This window comes from Paralichthys olivaceus, chromosome 19 (assembly GCF_024713975.1).
Source record: "Paralichthys olivaceus isolate ysfri-2021 chromosome 19, ASM2471397v2, whole genome shotgun sequence".
NCBI lineage: Eukaryota > Metazoa > Chordata > Actinopteri > Pleuronectiformes > Paralichthyidae > Paralichthys > Paralichthys olivaceus.
This window is the reverse complement of record NC_091111.1, coordinates 10,609,002-10,632,827: the sequence shown is the minus strand read 5'-3', so window position 1 is coordinate 10,632,827 and position 23,826 is coordinate 10,609,002. Positions and strand designations below refer to the sequence as shown.

The window sequence follows — 23,826 nt, the reverse complement described above, 5'->3', positions numbered from 1 at the left end:
GTCCGATGTTATATCCAATTATACAGTAAATACCAACATAGATTATTACTTTCTGGCTGGAGTTTAACTATTAAAAAGGCAAAGCTCAGGATTTTGCAAGACATCCTTATTTATTACGACTGGAAACCATCATGACTGCAGTTGCTATTGTGCAATTTTTTAGTCATCATAATCATTATAAAGAACATATGATTTCCTTCATTCTGTACAATTATGCAGCTCCCTAAATAATTGGTACTACTTAATGCTGCATTATATATATATGGTATATTGTGAATCCATAAAAAGGCATCTTTTTAAAAGCACAAAACATTTAGATTAAGATCCGGGACAAATGATACTCAATGAAAGCACCATATAAAAGTTTATATGCAGGAAACATATGGTTAAAAATGGAGAAATATATAAAGTAACAGGTAACAGTAAGACTGATAAGGCTTAAAAACGGACTGGAACAAGCTTGAGATGTAGTTTAAAAGCTGCAGGTATTGTATTTAAAGTCACGCTGGCCAAAAGGTTTTAAAACAGAGAGGTTGCTGTATATAGCTGCCGTGTAGCTTAGAGCCATAAACTTATAAGTACTAACTAAAGTCAAACTCTATCCCTAAATCTCTTTGATTTAAAAGAACTGGCTTCACCCCCACAAAAATGCGATCAAGCCCTGCATTAAGAGTTTCACTACTATCAAACATGGCGGACTAGTATTGAGTTTTGTGTTCAGGAGCCACTAGCAGAGCGAGAACCGGCGAGAATTAATGTTCATCTTCGTGACGCCGATGAGTCTCAGCGGGGCCGAGAGGCCCAGGCCCGGGGTCACCGGGCACTCGAACAGCAGGTCGGACAGCTCGTCCTGCTCCTCCAGGCCGAAGGTGGCGTCATTGAGCATCCTACGGTGCAGGTGGCACGTCTGCTCGATCTTCAGCTTGTTGATATCGTTGCGGAGCCGCATGAGCTGCCTCGCCAGCTGCTGGTCCTGCAAACGCATGTCAGTCTGCAGAAGAAAACAGACAGAGAGGACGGGGGCACAATGACTGAAACACATAATCAAACCCCCTTTGATTGGTCAATAAACTAGCTAGAATGATTAAATGAAAATATTATTTCATGTGCTCAGTTGTCATGGAAATAGGTTTGATCTTAATAATTCGGTCACATAACAGGTGAACAAGATCTTAATCTTATTACAAGATTTTTGTCAAGTTAATATTTTTAAGATTTAAACATTTGTTGTGATGTTTGATAATTAACAAAAAATATTTGGAAACTACAGCTAGTTAGCTTAGCTTAGCATAGGAAACAACTAAACTTGCTCTGTGAACACCAACATCTCTAGAGCTGTAACAACTAGTTGATTGACTAATTTGTATAACTTTTATTATCAAAGCAGATTTTTATTCTAAACTTTAGACAGAGCCATGTTACCTGTTTTTCTGCTCTAGATTCATACTCAATCTCAAAACTCGTTTTTTAGTTAAGTGGGTAAAAGATAAGTAGTGCCTATTTTTTATTTGTGCAAGTCAGTGTACATTGGTATTTTTTGGGGTCATAATTTAATGTTCACAAATTAATGTACAACTTTTTTTATTATTAATTTCTAATTATTGGTAATTTTCCAACAACACATTAAACACGATCCAAACATTTTTTAGATTCCCTGGAGGTCCTTGCCCTCTGTCCTTATTGTCTGACAAAATCTAAAAAGAAATCTCACAGTGGGGAATCCAGAAACAACATCCTCTCAGTTTTTTCTCTTCCTTCACTGTGTATGTGCAGAAATTTTAGATGATTACAATCATCTCTCTTGTCCAGTGTCTTTGTGCAGAATGTTTGCGGCCATACACTGTGTGAATATGAGTCGGCTTCCTCTGCCAGTGCCTCTTTGCGTGCTCGGTCCAAGCTTCTGAAGCATGGGCCACTGTGCAGACTAATTGAGCAGAGTAAAATGATTAGACTTGCAGAAACTTGTGTAAGAAACATCTGATGCTGCTGCCTGAGACCCAATCAATCTCTTTCACACATTTGAATGGGGCTCTTCTGGGGAGTAATTGGAAATTGTGTGGATTGTGGAAGTCTAATTAGTTAAGTAGCAGGACGTTAGCGCAGGTTCTTCTCTGGCCTGTAACATACATCTTAATAATAGAATCTCAGCGATATGTTGGACAGGATGTCTCACAAAGGTGCATTAATGGAAAACACGAATGCCACAACGTGGATTCAAATGCCACTCAACGGAAACACAACCACAACAGAAGTGAGCGAGAATGGATGTTGACCATGATGAGTTACTTGCCACAGTGTATGGTGCCTTCTTCCTTTTTGGATGCTCCCATCACAGACACCGTAACACCTCAAATAGAAAAGCATCTCATTTTAAGCAGCGACTGATTAGTTCAGGTTTTCAACGGCAGCTCACTTGACTGTGGGAAATAGCTCTGCTCATTTCATGGTCAACATTCATTCTCACTCACTTCTGTTGTGGTTATGTTTTCCATTAATGCTCTTGACCACCATACTGTCTTCAACATGCAAAGAAATGTATTCATATGTACGTGTGTGCGCATGTGTGTTGTTTATGCAAAGGAATGTCTCACCAGTTCTCTCCTGAGCCAACTGAGAGCCTCGTCAATATTCCCAAATCCTTTCAGAACACCCGAAGGCAGCTTGCACTGAATCACGTCAGGGTTCACCGCACCCTCCTTGGGTGCACCTAGTTTCCCTTCAGGTTCCTTCAGAATCTGGCTCTTCCTGGTTCCTGACTCTTTGAATCTGTCCACCTCCAGCCGGGCTTTCCACTCCAAGTACGAAGGTCTCCTGGTCTCCAGTCTCAGCTTCTCCGTCAAGGCCTTCAGGGTCATGAGATGATCGTCTGTTGGCTGCTCCTCATCTTCCCCACATTCCGGGACACCAACCCCAGCCACCGTGATCTGAGGTGGCGTGGAGACGTCCATCGTAAATGTGCCAAATAAAAGTTTCTTTAAAAATTTGTCAAATTAAGAAAATGAAAATATCTAGCTTTCATCTGACAAAAGAAAAAAAAAAGTTTCTATCCTTCCTGCTTTTACTTTCTCTGCTTTTTGTTCTTCAAAGGATTTTCGGCAGATCCATTGGTGTTTCAGAGGCTGATAATATTAGGAGCTGCAGAGAAGAGAGGAAACAAGTTAGGAAACATTTGCTGACGATACCACTGACCATCTTCAAACGATGAGCATCAGGCTTTGCACGTGTCGAACATTAAAGGGGCAGCACTCTGAGGTAACACATCTCCGTTTCCATAGCTACAACACAGGCACTGTCAATGAATCAGCAATTTTCCAAATCCTGTCCTCAGGGCTTATTGCCTGAACCAACCTTATGTGAAAAACGACAGGCAGTGGGACACGATGGCCGGTAGTTCTGTTCTCTAAGCTCAGAACTTAGTTACCTTTACTATTTTGGACCATAGACTGTAAAGATGGACGACATGACTGCTCCCCAAAAAGTCAAGCCAAACTCTATCTGGATCATAAACCTTGCCTCATCCATGTTAGAGTATGGGACATGGACCAAAATAAAGTCAGAGGACACCTCAAATAAAGTTTTCTCAGAGATGGTTTCTGTCATTCTAGGTAGTTATTATCACAGTGAAGTGCAAATCTTTCTGCTAAGGTGGATTTTAAATAGTTATGTGAAGCTTTAAAAACGGGTGAAACGGAATGATTGACAGATGAGACTGATTAGTGATCGATGGAGCGCGTATTGACGGGAGCTCACAACTCTGGCTCCATCCCCCGATTGCTACTCAGCAGTCTCTGGCTCCAAATACATGGCAGTGCTCTGAGATATTTTGGTTTTATTTCTGGATAGTGGAAGGAAGTGGAGACGTGTCGTCCATCTTTATATACGGTCTAGGATTTTGACAAAAACACATGATCAAGATCAATATTGATAACGCATGCAGATGATGTGCAGGTATAATGTTTAGTGTATACTCCATCTTTGTTTAGCGTGTTAACATGCTTATCTTATAAGCACTGGACACAAGCTACCTGAGGCTAATCATGGGACTATCATATGGGTTTGCATGAATCGTCATGAACAAAAGAAATGGACAGAGGGAAATTTTGACCTGTCAAAGTCAGTGGATGACCAAATCGTCTCTCCAATCAGTACTATAAGAAGAAATGAACGTTTGTGCAAAATTTCAAGGCAATCCGTCAAGTAGCTATAAAACATTAACTTAAAAACCATAAAGAAAAGGCTGGCTGCTATAGCACGGCTTAAAAGTTATGTGACATTACAGTTTTACAAGGAGCTGCGCTAAATCTTTAATGCAGCCTTTTAAATGATCGAGCAAACACACACTTACAGGCCAACAGAGCAGCCCCTCTGCCAAGCTTCTCCTTACAAACTCAAACACTCAATAAGTGGTTAGTGCTCACTTATTCCATAATGGGTACAGCAGAGCAGCAGTGAAGTCATTGCCCTTGTATGTAATGATAGGCTTTGGCTGTTTTTGCAAGGTAAAATCAAAATAGACCTCTGAATGTGCAGAGTAGCTGACTTATGAACGCGCAGGGATGGATCCTCAGTGAGAGACCACATTGTTACAGGACACCGAGAAGGAAAATCCATGCCCTATGCATTTTTAAAGAGTCGGTATAGATCATACATGTACAGCAAGGAAGTCATTTGAATTGTGAAAAAATGGAACAGCAGGGCTCAGAGGATTAAAAAGGTGGGGAAAGTGTGTGTAAGCAAATATTACATCATGATTTATGGTCACAGTTATGAAGGAATAAAGGGTTTAAGGTCTATTCAAAAGTGGCTGCTTGAACCCAACTGCTTTGAATAGACCAGCAGGAAATCTTCATCAAGCAGAGCAAAAATTTGCTTCCTGAATATCAAATGCAGCGTGGGACAAGTAGAAACACTGAAGGAGGAAAAAGAAAATGTATCCCCATTATCCAAATATCTAAAAGCTGGCATGCAAATCTTAGAGCATCAACCACACACTGGTTTCAAAGCTGCAGAGATTGAACATCCAGTTGCAGAGGTGCTGCACCAATAACATTTATTTTTGCCGTGTTGGAAATAAAAATCACCAAACAACCTCGTCTGGCCAAAGAGCTTGGGAAGCCTGGTGCTCTGCATAACAAACATGAATGCAGAGTAACGGATCAGCATCTGGTTTGTGTATCTCTACAATCTATAACATAACCCTGTGTGTGAGACACTCCCATTCAGAAGTGCTGAGTTTCAATCTGCAGGGGCTTTAGAGACATTAGAGAATATCAGCATTATCTATGGAAATCATTGGCAGGATCAGAGGTTATAGCTCAAAGAGATGAATGGCCTACATTAACACAAAAGCTATTCATACAGATATAAACACCAAATTACTGTGGCATATTGGATTCCTGCATTATGGCAACAGAAACTTAATAACACAGTGTTTAGTTCACAGCGTACCACCTTTACGGGCTGAACCAACCACAACAGAGGGAGGGAGAGAAGAAAACATGTTGGCTATCTGTATCAACAGGTACTTTTTTCTGATTGTAGAGAAGAAGGGATGAATTTAAATTAAAAAACATAAACCAGACCTATCTATGATACAGTATCTAGAAGTGTCAGGTAACGTAATTCTTTCTATCTTCATTTGATTTCTTAAACTTTATTAGTATAACACAACCAGAAATTGTAAGTGTGCTCATTTTTGATGGAACAGCAGTGGATCAGGAGATAGTATATGTTGATATATGTTGTATATATATACATATATATATATAAATATATTTGTGTGCAAACAATAAAACTGCAATAAAGATAAATTTTGTGTGATTTTATAATGATGAGTTAGTTTTCAGTCTAAATTAAAAATTGTCCCTGTTGTTTTTATTCACTGTTATTTTTTCTCCTGTCTTTCATTGTTTTGCTGTTTTATGTACAGAACTTTGTAACTTTGTTTTGAAAAGTGCTATATAAATAGTTAATTTAATATATAAATCGTCCATGTGATTATGTAAAGTTATATTTAAACCTATATAAATAATAAGTCATATACATAACCCATGCTTGTGTCATAACAACAAAAAAACTGCAATAAAAGACACATTTTATATATTTTCATAATAACAGTTACCCATCATAAAGTTGTGACCAAGTTTATTTATTAATGGATAATTTCATGCAGCACATTTGGTCCTTTTTAATATACTCACATACTCGTAAAAAAATTACTTATTTAATTTGACTGAATTTACTCATTTAAATTGGGTGGTGATACTTCAGCATACAGTGCACATTCACTTCAGCCTCCTCTGGTTTTCCTGCTGCAAGGTGAGAAAACTAACCTGCACCATGTGAAATAGACGGAACACAAACTGCGTAAAGGCTCATTTACCTTGTGAAGAGTCTCTCAGTGGAAACATGTGCTCAGCCTCCCTGGATGAGTGCAGATCATCTCCAGCTCTAAGTCTGACTAACCCAGGCTGTGCTGCTCCACGGTCCACTTGTTTTTGAGCAGGAGGAGGAGGGAGGAGGGGCGGAGATGGAGCTTGCGTCAGGTCGTGGTTGCTTGGAGACGCCCCAGGAATCTCTATGAAGACTCATGAATATCACTGCAAGTGCGCCACCACAGTCTGACAAGCAGCAGGAAGCAGTTTCCCTTTTTAACCATCATTTATTTTCATTCATACAACAATACAACACATTTTAAGAACTTCGTGTTATTTAAAACATTTAATACCACTGGACAGAAAGTAGAAAACATGAAAAATTCAGAATACGAAAAGTGACGGACAAAGTTTTCATTGGTTACATGAAAATGACTATATAACAAAACTGCTCCTCAAAACTGTGTCAAAACTGAGAAATCTGAATAAAATACACATTTTACACGTTGACTCTTCATTTTATAAATACAACATTATATACTAAATAAACAGATATATAAATAGAGCATGGTAGCTTCTCTTGGTGGTTTGTATTTGTCCTGATTGTTGGCTCAGTGTACCCATGCAAACAGAGTCATCAGTGCAGGGGACATGAGACCTTGGAAGATACCAGGAATTAAGGGTATTCAAAATGTAACAGTTTTTTTTAGTGGCACTCCTATAAATAGGCCAAAAGAAAGCAATATCAATGAAATAATTCTATTAACAGAGATAAACTTGCGGGAAGTTCCAAAAATAGCCCATTTTGTGTGAATGTCAGATTTTCAGAAAGAAGTCTACATATAGTATGATTGTCATATCCCTTGATGGTATATTACTGTGTCTCAGAGAGGACCAAAAGTTCATGGAATACATTTTGTCAAAGAAAGGTACACACAAAAAATAAATAAATCTCTAATTACATATGAGCACAACAAAATATGGCAAAGCGCTGAAATGTGAAACGTATTGAGACGATTTTTATCCAGTTTCAGAGTCTGTAATTCTTGTGTTTGGTCTTTGTGTTTATTGGACAAGATGCAGGGATCGTGTGTGTGTGTGTGTGTGTGTGTCTGTGTGTCTGTGTGTCTGTGTGGCTCTGCTGACTTTGTGTTTCTCAGATAAACTGCCAGGAAATCTGAACTAAAGCTAGTGAAACACGTCTTCAAATTGTTTAACAAATAAAAGAAAAGTCTGAAAACTATAATGAAAACACATTTTCTGTATCACCACTTTCAGTTACATATTTCCTACATAATGACAATTTTAAGACAAATAAAAAGCTGAAATATATTATAATTTATAAAGTCATATAGTACTTTTTATACTTTGCAGTTTCTTCCCTTCTATGTTTGTTTTTTTGTTGATAATGGTACTTATTTAATTTCACCCCGTGTCGTTTCTACGTGTGGCTGACAGACGTGACGGCCGACTGTGTGACTGACTACCACCCGGCGAAATGACTTTCATAAAGTCAGTTCCTCTATGTCGTCATCGAATGAGGGAATGGCACGGATGGCAGGTCTGCTATCGGCCACATGTAGGATGCTGAAAGAGGATGCAGGAGGAGTGGAAGACCCTGAGTTGAAGCTGTGCAGTTTGTCCCTTCTTGAATGTACCCCATTGGTAGTTGGAGGACTACTGAGGACCCCCATTTTATTGGAGGAGCTCACACTGTCACCAGCGGGTGTGGCTATTGCTCCAAATAGCTGCTGCATGAGACTGGACTTTCTATCCTTGCCTGTCCCTTTTTCTGTGTCCTCTTTTTCTGTCTCCACCCCTCTGAGACTAAAAACACCTATTGCCTCTAAAGCAGAGTCCCTGTCCTCTCTGGATGGAGGTGGAGGGAAACCAAAAGATCCGCGGGAAGTTGAGAGCCCGAAAGAAGGTGCGTAGCTTCCGAACGCCAAATTGTCATTGGAGATTTGAGAGCGTAGTGCTCTCCTCCCTACCCCTGTTGTCGCTGCTCCACCCTCTATACCTGCAATTCTCCTTCCACCTACTCCACTTCCATCACCAGCGCCCAAACTGGCCAACTCCTCTGGTGCCGTGAGGCTGAAAATCGACGAGTTGTGGTTCCTGTGCTCAGGAGCACGAGGAGAAGAATGGTCACTGGAACTTTTGTTGGACTCCGAAAGACTCGACTCAGCAAACATGGAGTCCTGGCCACCCTGGTTTTGACGATCTATATCGCGCATCTTGGCCAGCAGCTGCTCTTTTTTCTGACGTGCTTCCTCTGCTGCTTGCTGATTGCCCAGAGACTCCTGATTCCACCTCTCCACCTCCTCCTGGACATGACCACGCTTCCTGTTGTTCTCATTCTCCCTCAGGTTCAACAGTGAACTTGTCTTCTTTCTGTCTTCCTCAGATTCTTTCTCACCGCCTGTGAACACAGATGGTTTTGAATTTACATTTAAGTTATTTTCATACAATAAGTACATGTTCTGTGTGTATCTTGTCTTTACCGTCTCTTAATCTCGCCGCCTTCTCTTCATGCACATTCATCTTCTGGTTGAGTTGCTGCTTGTCTTTCTCCCTGTCTCTTTCCTTTTCCTTGTCACTCATCTTCTGTCGTTCCCAGTTTTGATTCCTGTCTTCAGTCTTCGCCTGTCTGTCCACTCCACCAAGCTCCTGTTGACAGAAAGAGTTACCACAGGTGAATGACAGACTGTGTGCTGCATCAAAAGATGAAATGTGGATGGTGAGAAAGGTGAGGAGGAGACACTCTGCCTTGAGTGATAGGTATTCATCAGGTCCCTGCTCACTGTAATCATTGACATCAGTGATGGCGGGGGGAGGTGTGGGGAAACCCAGACTGGACACCCTGTCTTCAGTCTGCACTGCCTTGCTGCTGTTCCTGCTGGGGACTATATGTGAAATAAAAGCAGAATATATATCAGGGTAAACATTGCTGTTCATAAGCACCGAACAACCAACCAGCACCAAAAACAGAATAACAATTAGCAAACTGAAGATCACATACAAATGTCCATATGTATGAAAATGCACAACAACACAAAATCTTTGAAATGGTCTTCATTTTCAAGTGTTACCTTTCCGCTTTGTGCAGCTGTCAGCATCTGTTCCACGTGAGGATTTCATCATGCGGTTGGCATAAATGTTCTTGGTGTCTAGCTCTCTCTCCTTCTCCTGATAAGAAATAAATAAACCAAATGTAAATTTCATACATGGGCCATCCCGCTTTTAATGCACAATCATAAAACATTTTGTTTCAGCTATTATTTAAAGTGCATTTCTGTGTATATGCACCTTAAGTTTATTGGTCAGTCTTTCCAGCTCCTCCTGCAGGGTCCTGATCTCCTCCTGGGCACTGATGGTCTTCTTCCTCTCTGCAGCCAACTGCCTCTGGTAACTGCTGTTGCTCAGCTCCATGCTGCGCTCCAGCTCCTTCAAATACACACAGATTCGAAAAATCTGTCAAAACTCTGAATTGCATCTCAAGAAGACATGGGAGAGCTCGTATTCAGAAATTAAAAATGATTGGTTGTTTTCTAAATTCTATCACAGCTGCTTTATAAGAAGTTATTAACTGTAAATTATTGTTGTTGTTTTTGTGTCAACAGTCAATAAAGTGCATAACTTATTCACAAATTGAATATCAAAGAAAAATCTTTAATTCATAGAAAATTTCTATGAATTGAATATCAACAAATAACCAGGTTTTACATTTACCTTAATCTTGCGATCTGCCTCCTGGGCTCTTGTCTTTTCTTCCTCCAGCTTGCGGCTCAGCTCGTCCCTGGCTCCTAACTCTCGCTGGTCGACCAGCTTCTTTAGCCGGATGATGGTCGCCTGACTTCTCTGCAGCTGCTCCTCGCTGTCTTTCAGCCTCCGCTCAGCCGCGCGTTCACGCTCTTGAGTGCGTCTGACTCGTTCGCGCAGCACGTGGGTCTCGTTGGAGTGGCGTGACAACAACTGGGAAATCTCGCTTTCTGTGTCATCATAACGCTGCAGGGCTTTCTCTTGACGAAACTGCAGCTGCAGAATAGAAAAGAAGACATTTTGATCTTGGGATGCAACAGATGTTGAAGAAATAAACCCAAATACCATTCCGAGTCTCATACACTCAATCCCAACCAAACTAGAGAATAAGGCCTACCTGTCTGAGAATTCGGTTTTCTTTCTGCAGCTCATCAGTGCGCTGCTGCAGCTCAGAAAGCGCGTTGCGCAATTCATTGATCTTTAGCAGGCGGGCCGAAAGCATCCTCTTGGTCACAAGATCCAGGTCTTTTGGAGTTGTGGACTCGTTGCTTTGTGATCGCACTCCCCTCCGATGCTGCTGCGTCAGGGGTTGGCGACCTAAACGCTGTGGACGGGACATACCCTTACGCCCCAATCCACCTATGAGACAGAAATACACATGATGGAGAAATTATATAAAAGTAAAGCAGTAGAAACTGCTAATAAACGTCCTGATTCATACATACATACATTCAAGTTTCATTTATTGGTTATCCATACTTGATCACTTGCTCACTTTACACACCTGGTTTGTAGAGGGGGCTGACAGAAATCCTCTTTGCACGCACCCCTTTTTGAGGAGTAGGGGATGGCGTCCGGGATTGGGAATGAGGTGAGAGCGAACGCTCTGAAGGAGACTCATTCTCATAGTCCTCTGAGTAAAAGGACCCACTACTTCTCCGACCCTCACCATCTGATACCTGGTCCCGATCAGGATCTGAACGCCAGGTTCTAGTTTTCGATCTACCGTCAGCACAGGAATCTTTTTCATCCTTATCCTGGATCTTGTCCTTGAATTTGCTTTTGTGTTTTTGGATGGATGATGCTCGGGAATCTTTACTTCTACTCCGGTGGGACTGGCGACTTCCTTGCTGGTTGTTTTCATATTGGTCAGTGGCATTATCAGGCTCCATGTTGTCACTTTGAGGGAAAATGCAGTGTTCAAATTAAACACAAAAAGTGGGAAAGAAACAAATCAGACATTGAGTCATATTAGGATTTTCTGACTTACAAGTTAACAGTAACAAATGCCTACTTTTGCAAGTGTTACACCTTACATGATTTAAATAAAAAATTGACTGGTGACATGACATGATATAGCATTTATAACTAAACTGAAAATCCTCAAAATTCCTCTTTAACTGGAATAAGAAGTTCGGCCCGTAGGTTTCTCTCAGGTTGTCTTCACTGTGTGTCCTGGTCACTAAGCAACAATACAAATGAGGTGGAATTTTCCATGAGGCTGAATGATGTATTATATCACTATTCCACACAACCGTTGCTACGAAAGCAATACCAGCCTGCCCCTGTCTGCATGGTGACTTATTAAACAGCCAGATTGTCATTACAGTTAGCTGTGCTACATAGATAGATAGATAGATACTTTATTAATCCCGAAGGAAATTCAAAAAAATTCAAAAAAATTTGAAATATACATTTTATCGCCACTAAAAACATTGTCTCTTTTTAATGTAAGATATCAAATAACCTCATTCATTTTAAAGAATAAATGTATTATTTAACCCTATACTGGGGAGAGAGTATTCTCCATAGTGTTTGTGTTAACTGTACATAAAGGTCATCCATTAATCTATCTCCTTCATCAACTCTACAATAATAGAATCACTTGATGGACAAGTAGCTATGGCAACATCTACCCCACACATCATCAGGATCACCATAAATGGACAAGAGCATCATTATAACTCAAGTAGGGCAGAAAGGTTGCACACCTGAAAACAAACCTATTTCTTAAACCCAATGTATAATCACAGGGAATATATACACACACTATACTTCAGAAAGATCATTCATTCAGATTTTGATAAATATTAATATTCTCTTAAATTATCTGTGATTTGAATTTAATTGAATTGACGAATTGAGTTTAGATGATAAAAACTCACTACTGATGATTAGATCATGAGTACTTTTATCTTATTCTCATTAGGAACTCTAGCAGAAGCTGAAGAAAAGGATGATAGATGTTGAAACTCACCACATACATCACACCCCAGTCGCCTCTGTCTTCTAAACCATATTTGATCGTCTCCAGGCTGCTGTTCTGTTGGCTCCTCTCAGTCTCTCTGCGGCGAAAACAAATGCACAAACAGCTGCTTGTTACCAGAGGCTTACCTCAGCGGAAGTGGCAGCTATACTTGACCGGCTCTCTCTGACACGGACAGATTGGATTAAAGAAGGCCGTGTGCTGTTGACAGGTGCTGTGCCATTGTTGACTGCCTGTCAAATAAGAGCATCAACACAACAGCACCTGAAGGCAGCATCGGGCCCGTTACTCATATACAGCACGATCAGATGCATGTAAACAAAACAGAAAAAATAAACTTTGGGAGAGGATTGCAGGAGCATGTCAGTGTTAGCAAACATCATCAGTTAAGTATCTCCACAAAGCTAACGGTGCTAGGTGAGCTACCTGATATCACAAGCATGGCAACAACAAAGCTAGCATCAACAGGTGGGGTGGGTTGTAGCTTCACGGTTCAGGACATGCTGAACGACGTTAACGCGTTCACGTTCAAATAAACATTTCTAGCGTTTGCTGGTTTCCGGTCAACTTTAGCCTCCCCTGGCTAATGTTAGCTACATAGCTTCGATTGTTAGCACGCTAACTAGCATGGACTTTAGCGAGCGCTGCTGCGGTTACATAAGAAGCGGAGACGTCTCCGCTCGTTTGGAGGAGAACGCTCGTGGCTGTCATTTTAAAAACGCACCGACCTGTAAACATCCACCGGGAAACAGGAGGAAGTCTGTGGGTCAGAAACCTGTTGGTCTGTTTGCGCTCCACGTCTGTAGCTTTGATTCAGTCCAGCGACTGACGCCGTACCATGGCAACCGCAGTACTCCCTGCAGTTACACTACACCCCCAGAGGGGCGCTATAATGCGGTCCACATTCACAGCTTCTATATATAGAACTAATACTTTCTAATACTATTATACATACCTAAAGTTATCATGTAGTATCTATAATATCATTATTACTTACATATATATGTATAAGTACAGTAAATCAATTCCATATATAGACCTAATACATTCTAATAATATTATAGATACTATCAAGTTATTATGTAGTATATATATCATTATTATTTACATATATATATATATATATATATATATATGTACAATACAACACTTCAATATACAGGCCTAATACATTCTAATAATATAGATACTATAAAGTTATCATGTAGTGTATTTTACTATTATTATTATTATTATTAATAATATTATTTAGTAATAGGGCAGGAGGCATGGTGGATGCATGTTTATCTAGGTACTTCAGCTAAACCTACATGTCCAATGAAAGGCTGCTCATAAATATCTGTGGGTGGGTTCATTTATGTCACTCTCTCTCTCTTTTCTAGTGCATTTCTCAGAAAAAGGGGTAGACGCCCACATCCCATGTTTGAACAACACAACAACAAGTGTTATTTTATTGAACATATAAGTTCTGTTGCTATGGTTCTGATGATAAACATAATTTAAGCTCCAAGATGTTTTTCAGGTCCAAATCATAGGCTGCATATAAAGAGGTCCAAATGAAAGTGTAGGAGACATAATACAGCAGAAAGGACAATAGTGCCCTCTAGAGGACAGAGAAGGGGGTTATTCGTTTTAAGGAGCCACAACAGTGATTTTTGATTCTTGATTTGAAGAGCTCAGTCCTTTGGATTGAACTAGTTCGGTGCACTTTACTGTTAACATTGCTTGTCTAGTAAACCCTGCTTGTTTTTGACAAATATTCAAAGAATTTCCAAATTTCTTTACGTCCAAGTTTGGCTGCACAAAATTTCAAACACTTCTCTATGTTTCCATTGTTGAAAATAAGTCATCCTAAATAGCAGTTATTATTATTATTATTATTATTATTATTATTATTATTATTATTATTATCAGTGCTTTACACAAATGGGCAATCAAATAAAACAAGAAAACAATCAAAATCAAAGATGAAAATGATTCTGAGTTGTATCAATTTGAATGTTTATCAATAGTTGTAATTTTTTACAGTGTACTTGGTTTAAAATGTTTCACAATTAGCCGTGTCTAACATATTGTAGTTTGATTTAAATGTATATGTGGAAAATTAATGGAATACTATGCTACCAACTGACCCACCAGAAAATGATTAGTGTTCAAGTTTAATGTTATGAGACATTTACTCACTTATTTGTTAGTGACGATATGGTCTCTTACTTCTGCTGTGCAACGCATATTGGAATGTGCTGTTGTTTCTTAAACGAATGACCCAGACAAATACATACATGTCATTTCTCTTACTGAAAGTAAAAGGAGAAAAAAAGGACTTTTTATGGTTTTGGCATACAGACAACATGTTTGTTTAGATAAGAAATTCATACTTTTCAATACGTTCTTAATGCTGTATTTGATTACAACAGAAATGTGTACAGGCCTTGGTTTGTGGGACCTATTGATGATATGGACAAAATTTAAACACAATCTGTACCATGACCTCCATCATTGCTGCATATCATCTAAATTAGGTCAATATTTTAATCTGCATTTTAATCTCCATCTGGATCCAAATCTGTACCAAAATGTGCACAGCAATCAACACTCACTGGATCACATTGACAGATTTTTGTTTATACAATTATGCAATAATTTATGTTAAATTTGAAAATTCTCCAAAACAATCAACACCACAAACAAATGCATAAATTCTCAATTCCTGAGATTTGCTGCAAATAAAAATTGAATTCAACTGGAAACAACGTGATCTGACAGAAACTACAGAAGAACTACATTTCCCTGCTCACCTTAGTGCGCCCACCTAAAAGTTTACCTGTGTCAAGTAAATATTTTAGGCAGTAATAATACACTTTCTTATTTTCACAATAAAAGCACGCTAATATAATTTATGTTTTAAAACAATAAATCAAAATTGGACTCGAGCTATTTGTTGATTATTTGCATGACTAAGCTTTCGAATGTGAACAATGAAGTGCCATGTTGACAGCACGTTGTTTATTATTGTGAAACGTAGCGAGCGGAAGTCCAGGCTTGCGTGTGTGTGTGTGTGTGTGTGTGTGTGTGTGTGTGTGTGTGTGTGTGTGTGTGTGTGTGTGTGTGTGTGTGTGTGTGTGCAGTGAGCGTCAGTCTGGAGCTGCAGCAGCTGAGCGCCTTGTTTTACGCGATCATAATTCAGTGTAACTGTTGCAGACGCGTGTTTCCTCTCATCTGATGCACAGGCTCTTCTCTCAAAGTCTCCAGCTTCAATCCAGGGAATACACGGAGGTCGCTGCCTGCGGTCAGATTGCTGTGGAACTGCATGACATATATTCAGGATTAAAATGGTCATCAAGGTTTACATCGCGTCCTCGAGTGGCTCTGTGGCGGTGAGTGCTCGATGCAACCACTCAGATGCGTGTGTTCCTTCAGCCTGTTGCATTTGCATTTCAAAAACAGGATTGTGTTTAATAATCCAGCTCGTGTTGCAGCCACCTCACCTGCATTGGCTTTAAAAATGCAGGAGCAAATAGTAAATCCTTGTAAAACTTCTTTCTCCAATATATGCAGAGCAAAATACAGTGTTTGGTGTGAGTACTCTTAGTACTTTACACTCCTCCAGGATGTGAAACAAAAATCACAACTGTCAGATGCATAAACATTTGAAACATGTATTTGTGTTTTATTGTGTATTAGAGTAAGAAAACCCTGAGGCACATATAGTTTTTGAAGTGTTACTGTATTTAGTGTTTACTTTTACACTGGGACTATCATCAGGAGCAGAAAGAGGACTCAATTCCAATTTAGTCTTGCATTTGTTAAATAACAGTGGGTCAACCTTTGAGGATGTTCAGTCAACTTGTTCAACCTCTGAGTAATGCAGCAAGTTTAAATCTCAACACATAAGACTGATTAGCGTCAGTATCTATAGTAACTATCAAAAAACGATTCGATCAATTAAAATGTTGTGAATATGTTATATTTTAAGCTTGTCTTGATGTAAGTGAGGAAACTTAGGAAGAAGTGTGTCGACGTTTACATGAATCTGACATGGGAACATTTTTTGGTTTCAGCTTCCCATATGTGTGGATCAGGTGATTTTCACTGTTTTTATTTTATGAATTAAATATGTTTGTGGATTTGGATCATTGGTCGAAAGAAAAAAAGCTCCTTCTGACATTTCATAGAATTAACAAGTAACAGTTTCATTGATGAAGTAAAACAATCCTTCAGCTCCATTGTTGCAGTGCAGAACAACCTCCACATTCCACAGGGAAAGTCCAGCTGATACTGAGTTTGAGCAGAAAATCATCAAACAACACTCACACTCGGATGCTCAGAGTCTTAGGTAATGGGACAAATGAGTAATATATTTATTTTATCATCCTGTTGGAAGAGGGCAGCACAATCTCTGAACATTTACAAAGGAGTTATTTTTAAACCTATGACACATACATTTAAAACATAGACACACACAATCTCTCTGTATGACACACACACACACACACAAAAATACACACACACACATTCATACACGCTTGAAGAGCTTCACCATTTGGGTCAGTTATGTGAGTGTTGAGCTCATGTGAATGTAATTCACTGTGAATTGAGTTACAATAGATTGAATCAAGAAGAGTGGTGAGGCCGGATCCCTGCCTAGATTTAAACTGATGGGTGTGTGTGTGTGTGTGTGTGTGTGTGTGTGTGTGTGTGTGTGTGTGGAGAAAGTAAAACCCTTCACTGTGTGGGATGTAGAGATGGAGGATAATACAGTTGAATAAAATGAAAGGGAATGTGGAAAACAAAATGCAAGATATATGAGAGGAAAAAGAGACTCGTGGGAAAAGCATCAACAATTGAAGGACAAAAGTGTCCCCATAAAATGAACAGTACACATATTTACAACAGGCGGATTAGTAGGGCGGAAATGATCAACACAGAATGAATAGAAGTGCAAATTAGGTTATCCCCCACTCCTCAATAGATGTGTGTTGGGTTCAGCCTCATCAGATTTTACATTTTGTAAATCCCCTTGTCCTAATTTCAAATGTCAGGTTAATGCTTATGATTAAACACAGCCACATGCTTAAATGGTAAAATGTCAGCATTATTGTTCTCTGCAGGTGGAATTGATCCATTTTGGTTTATTTGATATTGATTATCACAAGTCCTCCCTTGCTGTCTGTCTCTTTCTGCCTGTGACTAAAGGATTATGTTCTCTCTCAACCTAAAGCTAATCCCTGCATTTCGGAAAGGGCCCTCAAATAATCTACTCCCATACTGTAATTTGAGTGTGTGTTTGTCTTTAATTCCAAGGGGTGCATACACACAACAATCTGTACAATTCCCTCGATACACACACCCAAACACACATTCACTGGGGGCACCTGTTTCATTATTTAGACCCATGCAGCCTTTCAGCTCAGAGGAAGACCCAGGTGATCACCAGCAATGTTCATACAGTATACACTCACTGTAAACAAATGGTTCCTTATAAAGTTTTACCATCTGACAGACATTTTTCTCTTCAAAGACACTCAGTATTCTTGCAATAAATTATTAACTTTACTTGTGAGCCACAAGATGAAGCCGTTTGAAGGCCACACACACAGAGATTCACTGTTTGAGAGACACAACAAACTTGTCTGGGTGTGTGTGTCCATAACTGTCTGTCTAGAACAGTCCCTTATTGTCTTAAAGGTAGAACAATGGCTCCACTGGGGGTGATCAGGATCCGTAAACTTAAGGGCACACAGGCACATCTATATAAATCCTAAACACATAGGAAAGACATAATTCTGTATTTTTTAAAATCTCATACATCAAAGAAAACATTTGCACCAAACAGTTTTCAGGATACTGGATTATACACTACAAAATAAAAGTATTTGTTTATATTGAGTCACACTGTAACAGGAATGGATCCAATCTCTTTGAAGTACACAATGTACTTGTACAAAAAATGAGTTTCTAAATATATGCAATTATATGTGACAGATGTTGGACATGTAATTGTCCCCTCTGTGTAACATGTTGCCCTTGATCCCTTAAAAAAAAAAAAAAAAAATATATATATATATATATATATATGTATTCACATACAAGGTAGATGTGAATGAAAAAGAACATCAAATAAAAGTAATATGTATTGTTTTCCTCTGCATCCAGGCGACTTGTGCATTAAGTTCAAAGAACAGAAAGACACACTGTGCAGCTTCACGACATTTGAACTGTGGATTTAGCGTGGGAGATCCTCTGCCTTTCTAAAATTATCCTTGGATTGTTTTTCCGCAGAATTCATAAACACTGTAACTCAATATTACACACACACACACACGCACGCACGCACGCACACACACACACACACACACACACACACACACACACACACACACACACACACAGAACCATGTTGTCCCAGAGTACATCAGGACAGCACTACAGCTGGGAGCTGTTACATCCATCTCATAGACCTTAGCTGGGAAAGTTGACTCTTAAATATGGGTTTTGTCTGTTTGCTGCCGCTGGCTTTGTCATTCCTCTCAATTCTATCAAATGTACCTCTTTATCCCCTCCCTCATTTTCTTCACCATCCCTCCCCTGCTGTACTCCGTCCTTCTCCTTTCATTCCCCTTTGGACCGTCCCAGGTAAAAAAGCATCAGCAGGCCATTGTTGGTTTCCTGGAGGCCAATCGTATCAGCTTCCAGGGAATAGACATCACAATGCTGGAGGAGCAAAGACTCTGGATGTACCGCAACATTCCCCGGGACAAGCAGCCAGAGAAAGGCAACCCGCTCCCTCCTCAGATCTTCAATGATGACTACTATTGCGGGGTATGATGGGCGGGGTATGGGTTGATAATGTTTATAATAGTGTTGTGATTTTTAACGGACCCTTTTACAGTTTTTATGGTCCCACGCTAAAATGCATTTTATATATATATCATACCCATGGATTAAAAACACATTAAGTGCATTTCCAATGTCATAACTTTACATAGATGATGGTTAAATTTTGAAAAATAATGCCAGAAAATGGGTCACACCATTTGAAGTTAGCACAAAGCTAAACTATCTATATGCTGGTGAATGAGTTCGATCAGTCGGAGGTTGCCAGTTTCTGTCCTCTACTGGGATTGCACACTTCTCTGTAATCCCGTCGTAATCCAGTTTCATGGACGAGGCAGATTATCCGCTCTGCCTGCCGTTGCTCTCACTGGCCAAGGTAATCCACCATTACTCTGCAATGTCATGGTCACTGAATTATATGCAAAGCAACAGTGGGAGCATATGGAGCATTTAGCATGTTTACGTCCACCATTCAAATTGTAGAGATTATATAACACTCAACAGACTTTTTTTTCTTCCTCCTCCCTCAGGACTATGAAGACTTCTTCCAAGCGAAGGAGAACAACACTGTGGTTTCATTCCTTGGCCTCAGTTCCAAACCCTCAGTGAAAGTGAGTGAACGTGCATACACAAAAACGCACACAAACTGCCACTGTGCTGTGAGTCATACATCCACCCAACTTCCTCAATCAACACTGCCACCATCTCTCCATGATGCTGGGTCAGCAGCTCCAGATCCCGCAAGATGCTTTTGAACTAAGCGTTTGATTGATGACTCAGGTTGTTGCTGTGAGAAAAGGAGAAGTCATTATATCTAGATTCAGCAGCTTTGTCTCCTCATATCCGTCTGTTTAACAAATATCATGAGAAAAAAATCCTCTTGATCATACTTCCTGCACAATCTCAGAAAATCCAGGAATAAAAATAAGGCTGTTACTCTATTGTGGGTATTTTTTTGTGAAAAAATGCTTTTTCAAAAATATTAGTGTCTAGATAACAACTCAAAATGACTACAAACACTCAAACGAGCATGCTGGGCCAGTAGCTGGCAAAAAGTCTCCATCAAGTCTCCATGCTCAGGGAGCTTACTGTGCATTCATGTGGTGTCCAAATAATGGGAAAACTTAGTTCCTGACTGGGAAAACTGATCTTATTGCCACCTCATCTTGGATCCTTGTCATCCTTGATGCAAATAGGTGCACACAAATACAACTTGTTTGTTTACAACGTAAACAAAGCCTAAATTGGCCGAGGCAGGCCATTCTTGAAAGTCTGCACTTTAGAAGACCCAAATGTATCTTTCACTTTCATGTTAGAGCTGGAACTACATTGTTGCTTTTGGAAAAATACAACTGTCACAACAGTGAAGGAGCTTCCAGGAGTGTTTATTCGATTTTCCAACAGCCATATCCTTTTCCTGCTCTCTTTCTTCTTGAGGTCCATTAGATAATTCAGTTAGAGAAGATACAATTATGTGTAAACCAGCAGCATGTAGTCTAGTCAGCATGTTCCTGATGTTTAGCAGGGATGCTCTGATCTTGCTATATCATAGTCATAGTCTTAAAGAATTTTTGAGGACACATTTCATGAAATGCAGATACTGTAATTCGATTTTAACTGTTGTTCTATTTTTTCCCCCTCAATTTGTCCAGGATTCGGAGTCATAGATCAAACTGCAGGTGGTGCCACGTCCCAGTGACCTTCAAAGATTAGGACACGAACCGTTTCGCTCCCTGTGTTGCATCACGTCCTCCAACAGTGATCCTCCTGATTAGATGCCAGCTTTTTGCCAAACCTCACCACCCCCTTGAGGGCTTTTCCCTACTGACTTTAAAAAAACAGTTTAAGCAACATTCCACCATCAGTGAAGTCCCAGAGACGTGTCTGACTCCCAAGAGGCCACTTTATCTTGGAAGAAGAGTCACCTTATGATGGAAGCAGCTTGTGTTTCCTACTCGTCTTTAACGCACTGTGATAGTAAAATGCAGTAGCATGAATTCGGTGCAGACTACACGACAATGCATCAGTGCTTCAATTATCAGGTGCAGTAGTGCAGCACAAGCCACCTGAATACACACCTGTATTGTGTGTGCATGCCTTAGTATGTGTGTGTGTGTTGTGGTCTGTATCAGCAGCTGTTAATGAAGGCTGTGTTAAGTGAGGGGGAGCTGAGAGGTAGCACTTCACGCAACCTGAAACAACCCGAGGTCGACCAATTATATCTGTGTGTGTGTGTGTGTGTGTGTGTGTGTGTGTGTGTGTGTGTGTGTGTGTGTATGAGGATGCCTCCCCAGAGGTGACAGTGACACTGCAGCTTAACACAAAGCAGAAGAGACCATCCTCTTATTCTGATTATACATCGTATCGTTGCCAGCGTCTATGTTGAGTGTGTAGTTACTGTCATCAAATAAACACACAACTTCTTTTTTTTATCATTCCACTGCCACCTTGACTAAAGTAGGGTGGTCAGAGACATCCCACATATGCAGAAGCCACAACACAACCACAAAAGCCACAACACAACTGCAATAGCCACACAACAGAAACTCAACCAGTTGTGTTGTGGCTTTTGCATTTTTGTTTTCTGTTGATGCGCTTTTTTGAGAAATCTTTGTCAACGTTTTGAAGCACAAGGTCAGCATGTTTTTCCCTATGTCTGCAAAATGTAAATCTTTAAAAACAGTTTTGAAACATAGAGTTAATTAAAAATAGCTGATCATCATTTTTTTTAGCAAACATGGCTAAAACAGGGAAACAGCAAAACACACAGCAGTTCCCAGGTTTATAATAATGAAGGAACATGTCACTCAGAGCAACAGTGCGGCCCACTGACTGTGTTTCTGAAAACAGTGGCACAGAGAAATAATCCACATCAGGCTATGACAAAGGCAGACAGCACTTGTTGTGGTATTTGTTGATAACAATAAAAAAAATTGGCAGCTTCAGACTCTAATCAAAACAACAATAGACCGAGAGTAATAGATTACTCCAAGTGTTGCCACAGAGGATCTAAGAGATTGTTGTCGCTTCGAGGTCAATGAGTGACAAAGCTCCCAGCCTCTGCTGCCCTTTTCTGTGCCTCCACTTCTCACTCCATATATTTCCAATGTCTGAGTAAATAGTTGCAAAAATATGAGCAAACATCGTCCTCCTTCCTGCAGCCCTGTTGTTTGCATGCTGTGTCTTTCTTTAATGTCAACACGAAGCGTTATCTCCACCCTCACAAACCATTTCTCCTGAATGTTGTGCCATCTGAAAAAAAGAAGGATACGCCCTCACCCTTTTAATAGTTTCAATTCAAACAGGACATCACATTGTTGCCGTGGATACTGACAGCATTCCTATTTTTACTATTGTTAGATCATGACTTGAATTTCTTGCAAAGTTTTTGTGAGATATTAACATCTGTTACACCTCTGTCTGTGACTGTTGTGGTTAACTGTGGCATTTTGTTTTAGTTTCATGAGAGCATCACACTCACTGACACCTCACTGTGTGGTTATTTTGCACAACAAAGCCAATTAAAGTACTTTTGAGTATTTTTTTGCCTCAGTGTTTTTTTATGTGTCTAATTGTTTACATAGTGTTATTTCTTTGCATAATTGATTAGTCCATCTAAACTGCTGCAAGTAAAAACTACAACCTGACGATCTAAGAGGCGGAGATCGTGTGTCATGTTAAATTCTGTGTGAGAGCACCGCATGTGTTTATGTTCATTTAGAACATTAGCTCACTGCAGACGTCTGACTTCATGACAATTGATATGATGTCAACAACAGCACGATAAATCTAGCTGTGGTGACGTTACTTATCACTACGATGGGAAAATTACTGCCGCAATTCAAAACACACAACAGCAACATGTGAGCCAGTTTTCTTGTTTGCGACATGATCGTCCTGCCCCCTTGCCCTGTGGTGTAAAGTCATTTCCCATCAGACAATCGTGCCTATCTTTGTGTCTGTAATCATTTACTCAGACATCAATATGTGTTTAGCCCACTGTCCTCTCCAAACCTCAGTGCTCTGTTCTGCCATGGCTCTTCTCAGTGTTAGAGCTGTTATTAATAAGAAATTGTGGGTTTTCTGTCTGACTGAACTGTAAAGCTGGAAAAATTGGATATGTAAGTTCCAATTAGCATCATAAGTGTAACTTAAAGTGTCGATCATGCTGTCACAGGCTGTTACGGCTTACAAGGCACACTTAAATAGAACAGAACCGTCATTCATTTTATTAGTAGAGCTGTCAAAAGTAAAAATTACCTAGTATAAAAAAGGTATCGAGCTGAAAATAAGTCAAAAAGCCCATCGATGAACAGCATGGTCCATGTGTGACGTCCCTTGTGAACAGGCATTTCTATGAGATTCCTTCAGAGCGTGATTGCTAAACATAAACTTAAGGCCTAAACTGAAACCTAGTTCTATTCTAAGTCACTATTCAACATTGATATTTTGGAGAAAGCTTTAACGTCAACCTCTAAGAGAAAATATTTGAAGTTTGAAGTTAAAGTGACTCAAACAGCATCAAGGGAAGTTCCAGATTTGATGTTTTTGTGAGGAAGTAGTGAATTGCATCTGGGGCATATAAAG

At 39.8% G+C, this 23,826-nt stretch overlaps 3 protein-coding genes across 4 annotated transcripts; 1 reads left to right on the top strand and 2 right to left on the bottom strand.

The window, feature by feature from the left end:
• Positions 1-586: 586 nt before the first annotated feature.
• On the bottom strand, positions 587-3,090 carry fam167ab (family with sequence similarity 167 member Ab). Its single transcript, XM_020091691.2, has 2 exons — positions 2,592-3,090; positions 587-991 (listed from the first exon to the last, which is right to left on the bottom strand). The coding sequence occupies exons 1-2, from the start codon at positions 2,946-2,948 to the stop codon at positions 728-730; spliced, it is 621 nt and encodes a 206-aa protein (XP_019947250.2). The 5' UTR covers positions 2,949-3,090; the 3' UTR covers positions 587-727.
• A 3,551-nt stretch (positions 3,091-6,641) lies between these two features.
• lca5 (lebercilin LCA5) lies at positions 6,642-13,270 on the bottom strand. Of its 2 annotated transcripts, none has more exons than XM_020091510.2 (10): positions 13,131-13,270; positions 12,394-12,481; positions 10,921-11,315; positions 10,534-10,775; positions 10,107-10,412; positions 9,684-9,821; positions 9,467-9,563; positions 9,144-9,280; positions 8,879-9,044; positions 6,642-8,796 (listed from the first exon to the last, which is right to left on the bottom strand). In XM_020091510.2, exons 2-10 carry the CDS (start codon positions 12,396-12,398, stop codon positions 7,880-7,882), a joined length of 2,403 nt encoding a protein of 800 aa, XP_019947069.2. In that variant the 5' UTR covers positions 12,399-12,481; positions 13,131-13,270; the 3' UTR covers positions 6,642-7,879. The 2 variants fall into 2 exon arrangements, with proteins under 2 accessions (XP_019947069.2, XP_019947070.2); XM_020091511.2 differs by lacking the exon at positions 13,131-13,270 and adding an exon at positions 12,829-12,934.
• Positions 13,271-15,511: 2,241 nt separating this feature from the next.
• Positions 15,512-22,778, top strand: sh3bgrl2 (SH3 domain binding glutamate-rich protein like 2). Its single transcript, XM_020091481.2, has 4 exons — positions 15,512-15,779; positions 19,039-19,224; positions 19,770-19,850; positions 20,892-22,778. The coding sequence occupies exons 1-4, from the start codon at positions 15,735-15,737 to the stop codon at positions 20,904-20,906; spliced, it is 327 nt and encodes a 108-aa protein (XP_019947040.1). The 5' UTR covers positions 15,512-15,734; the 3' UTR covers positions 20,907-22,778.
• The last annotated feature ends 1,048 nt before the right edge of the window (positions 22,779-23,826 follow it).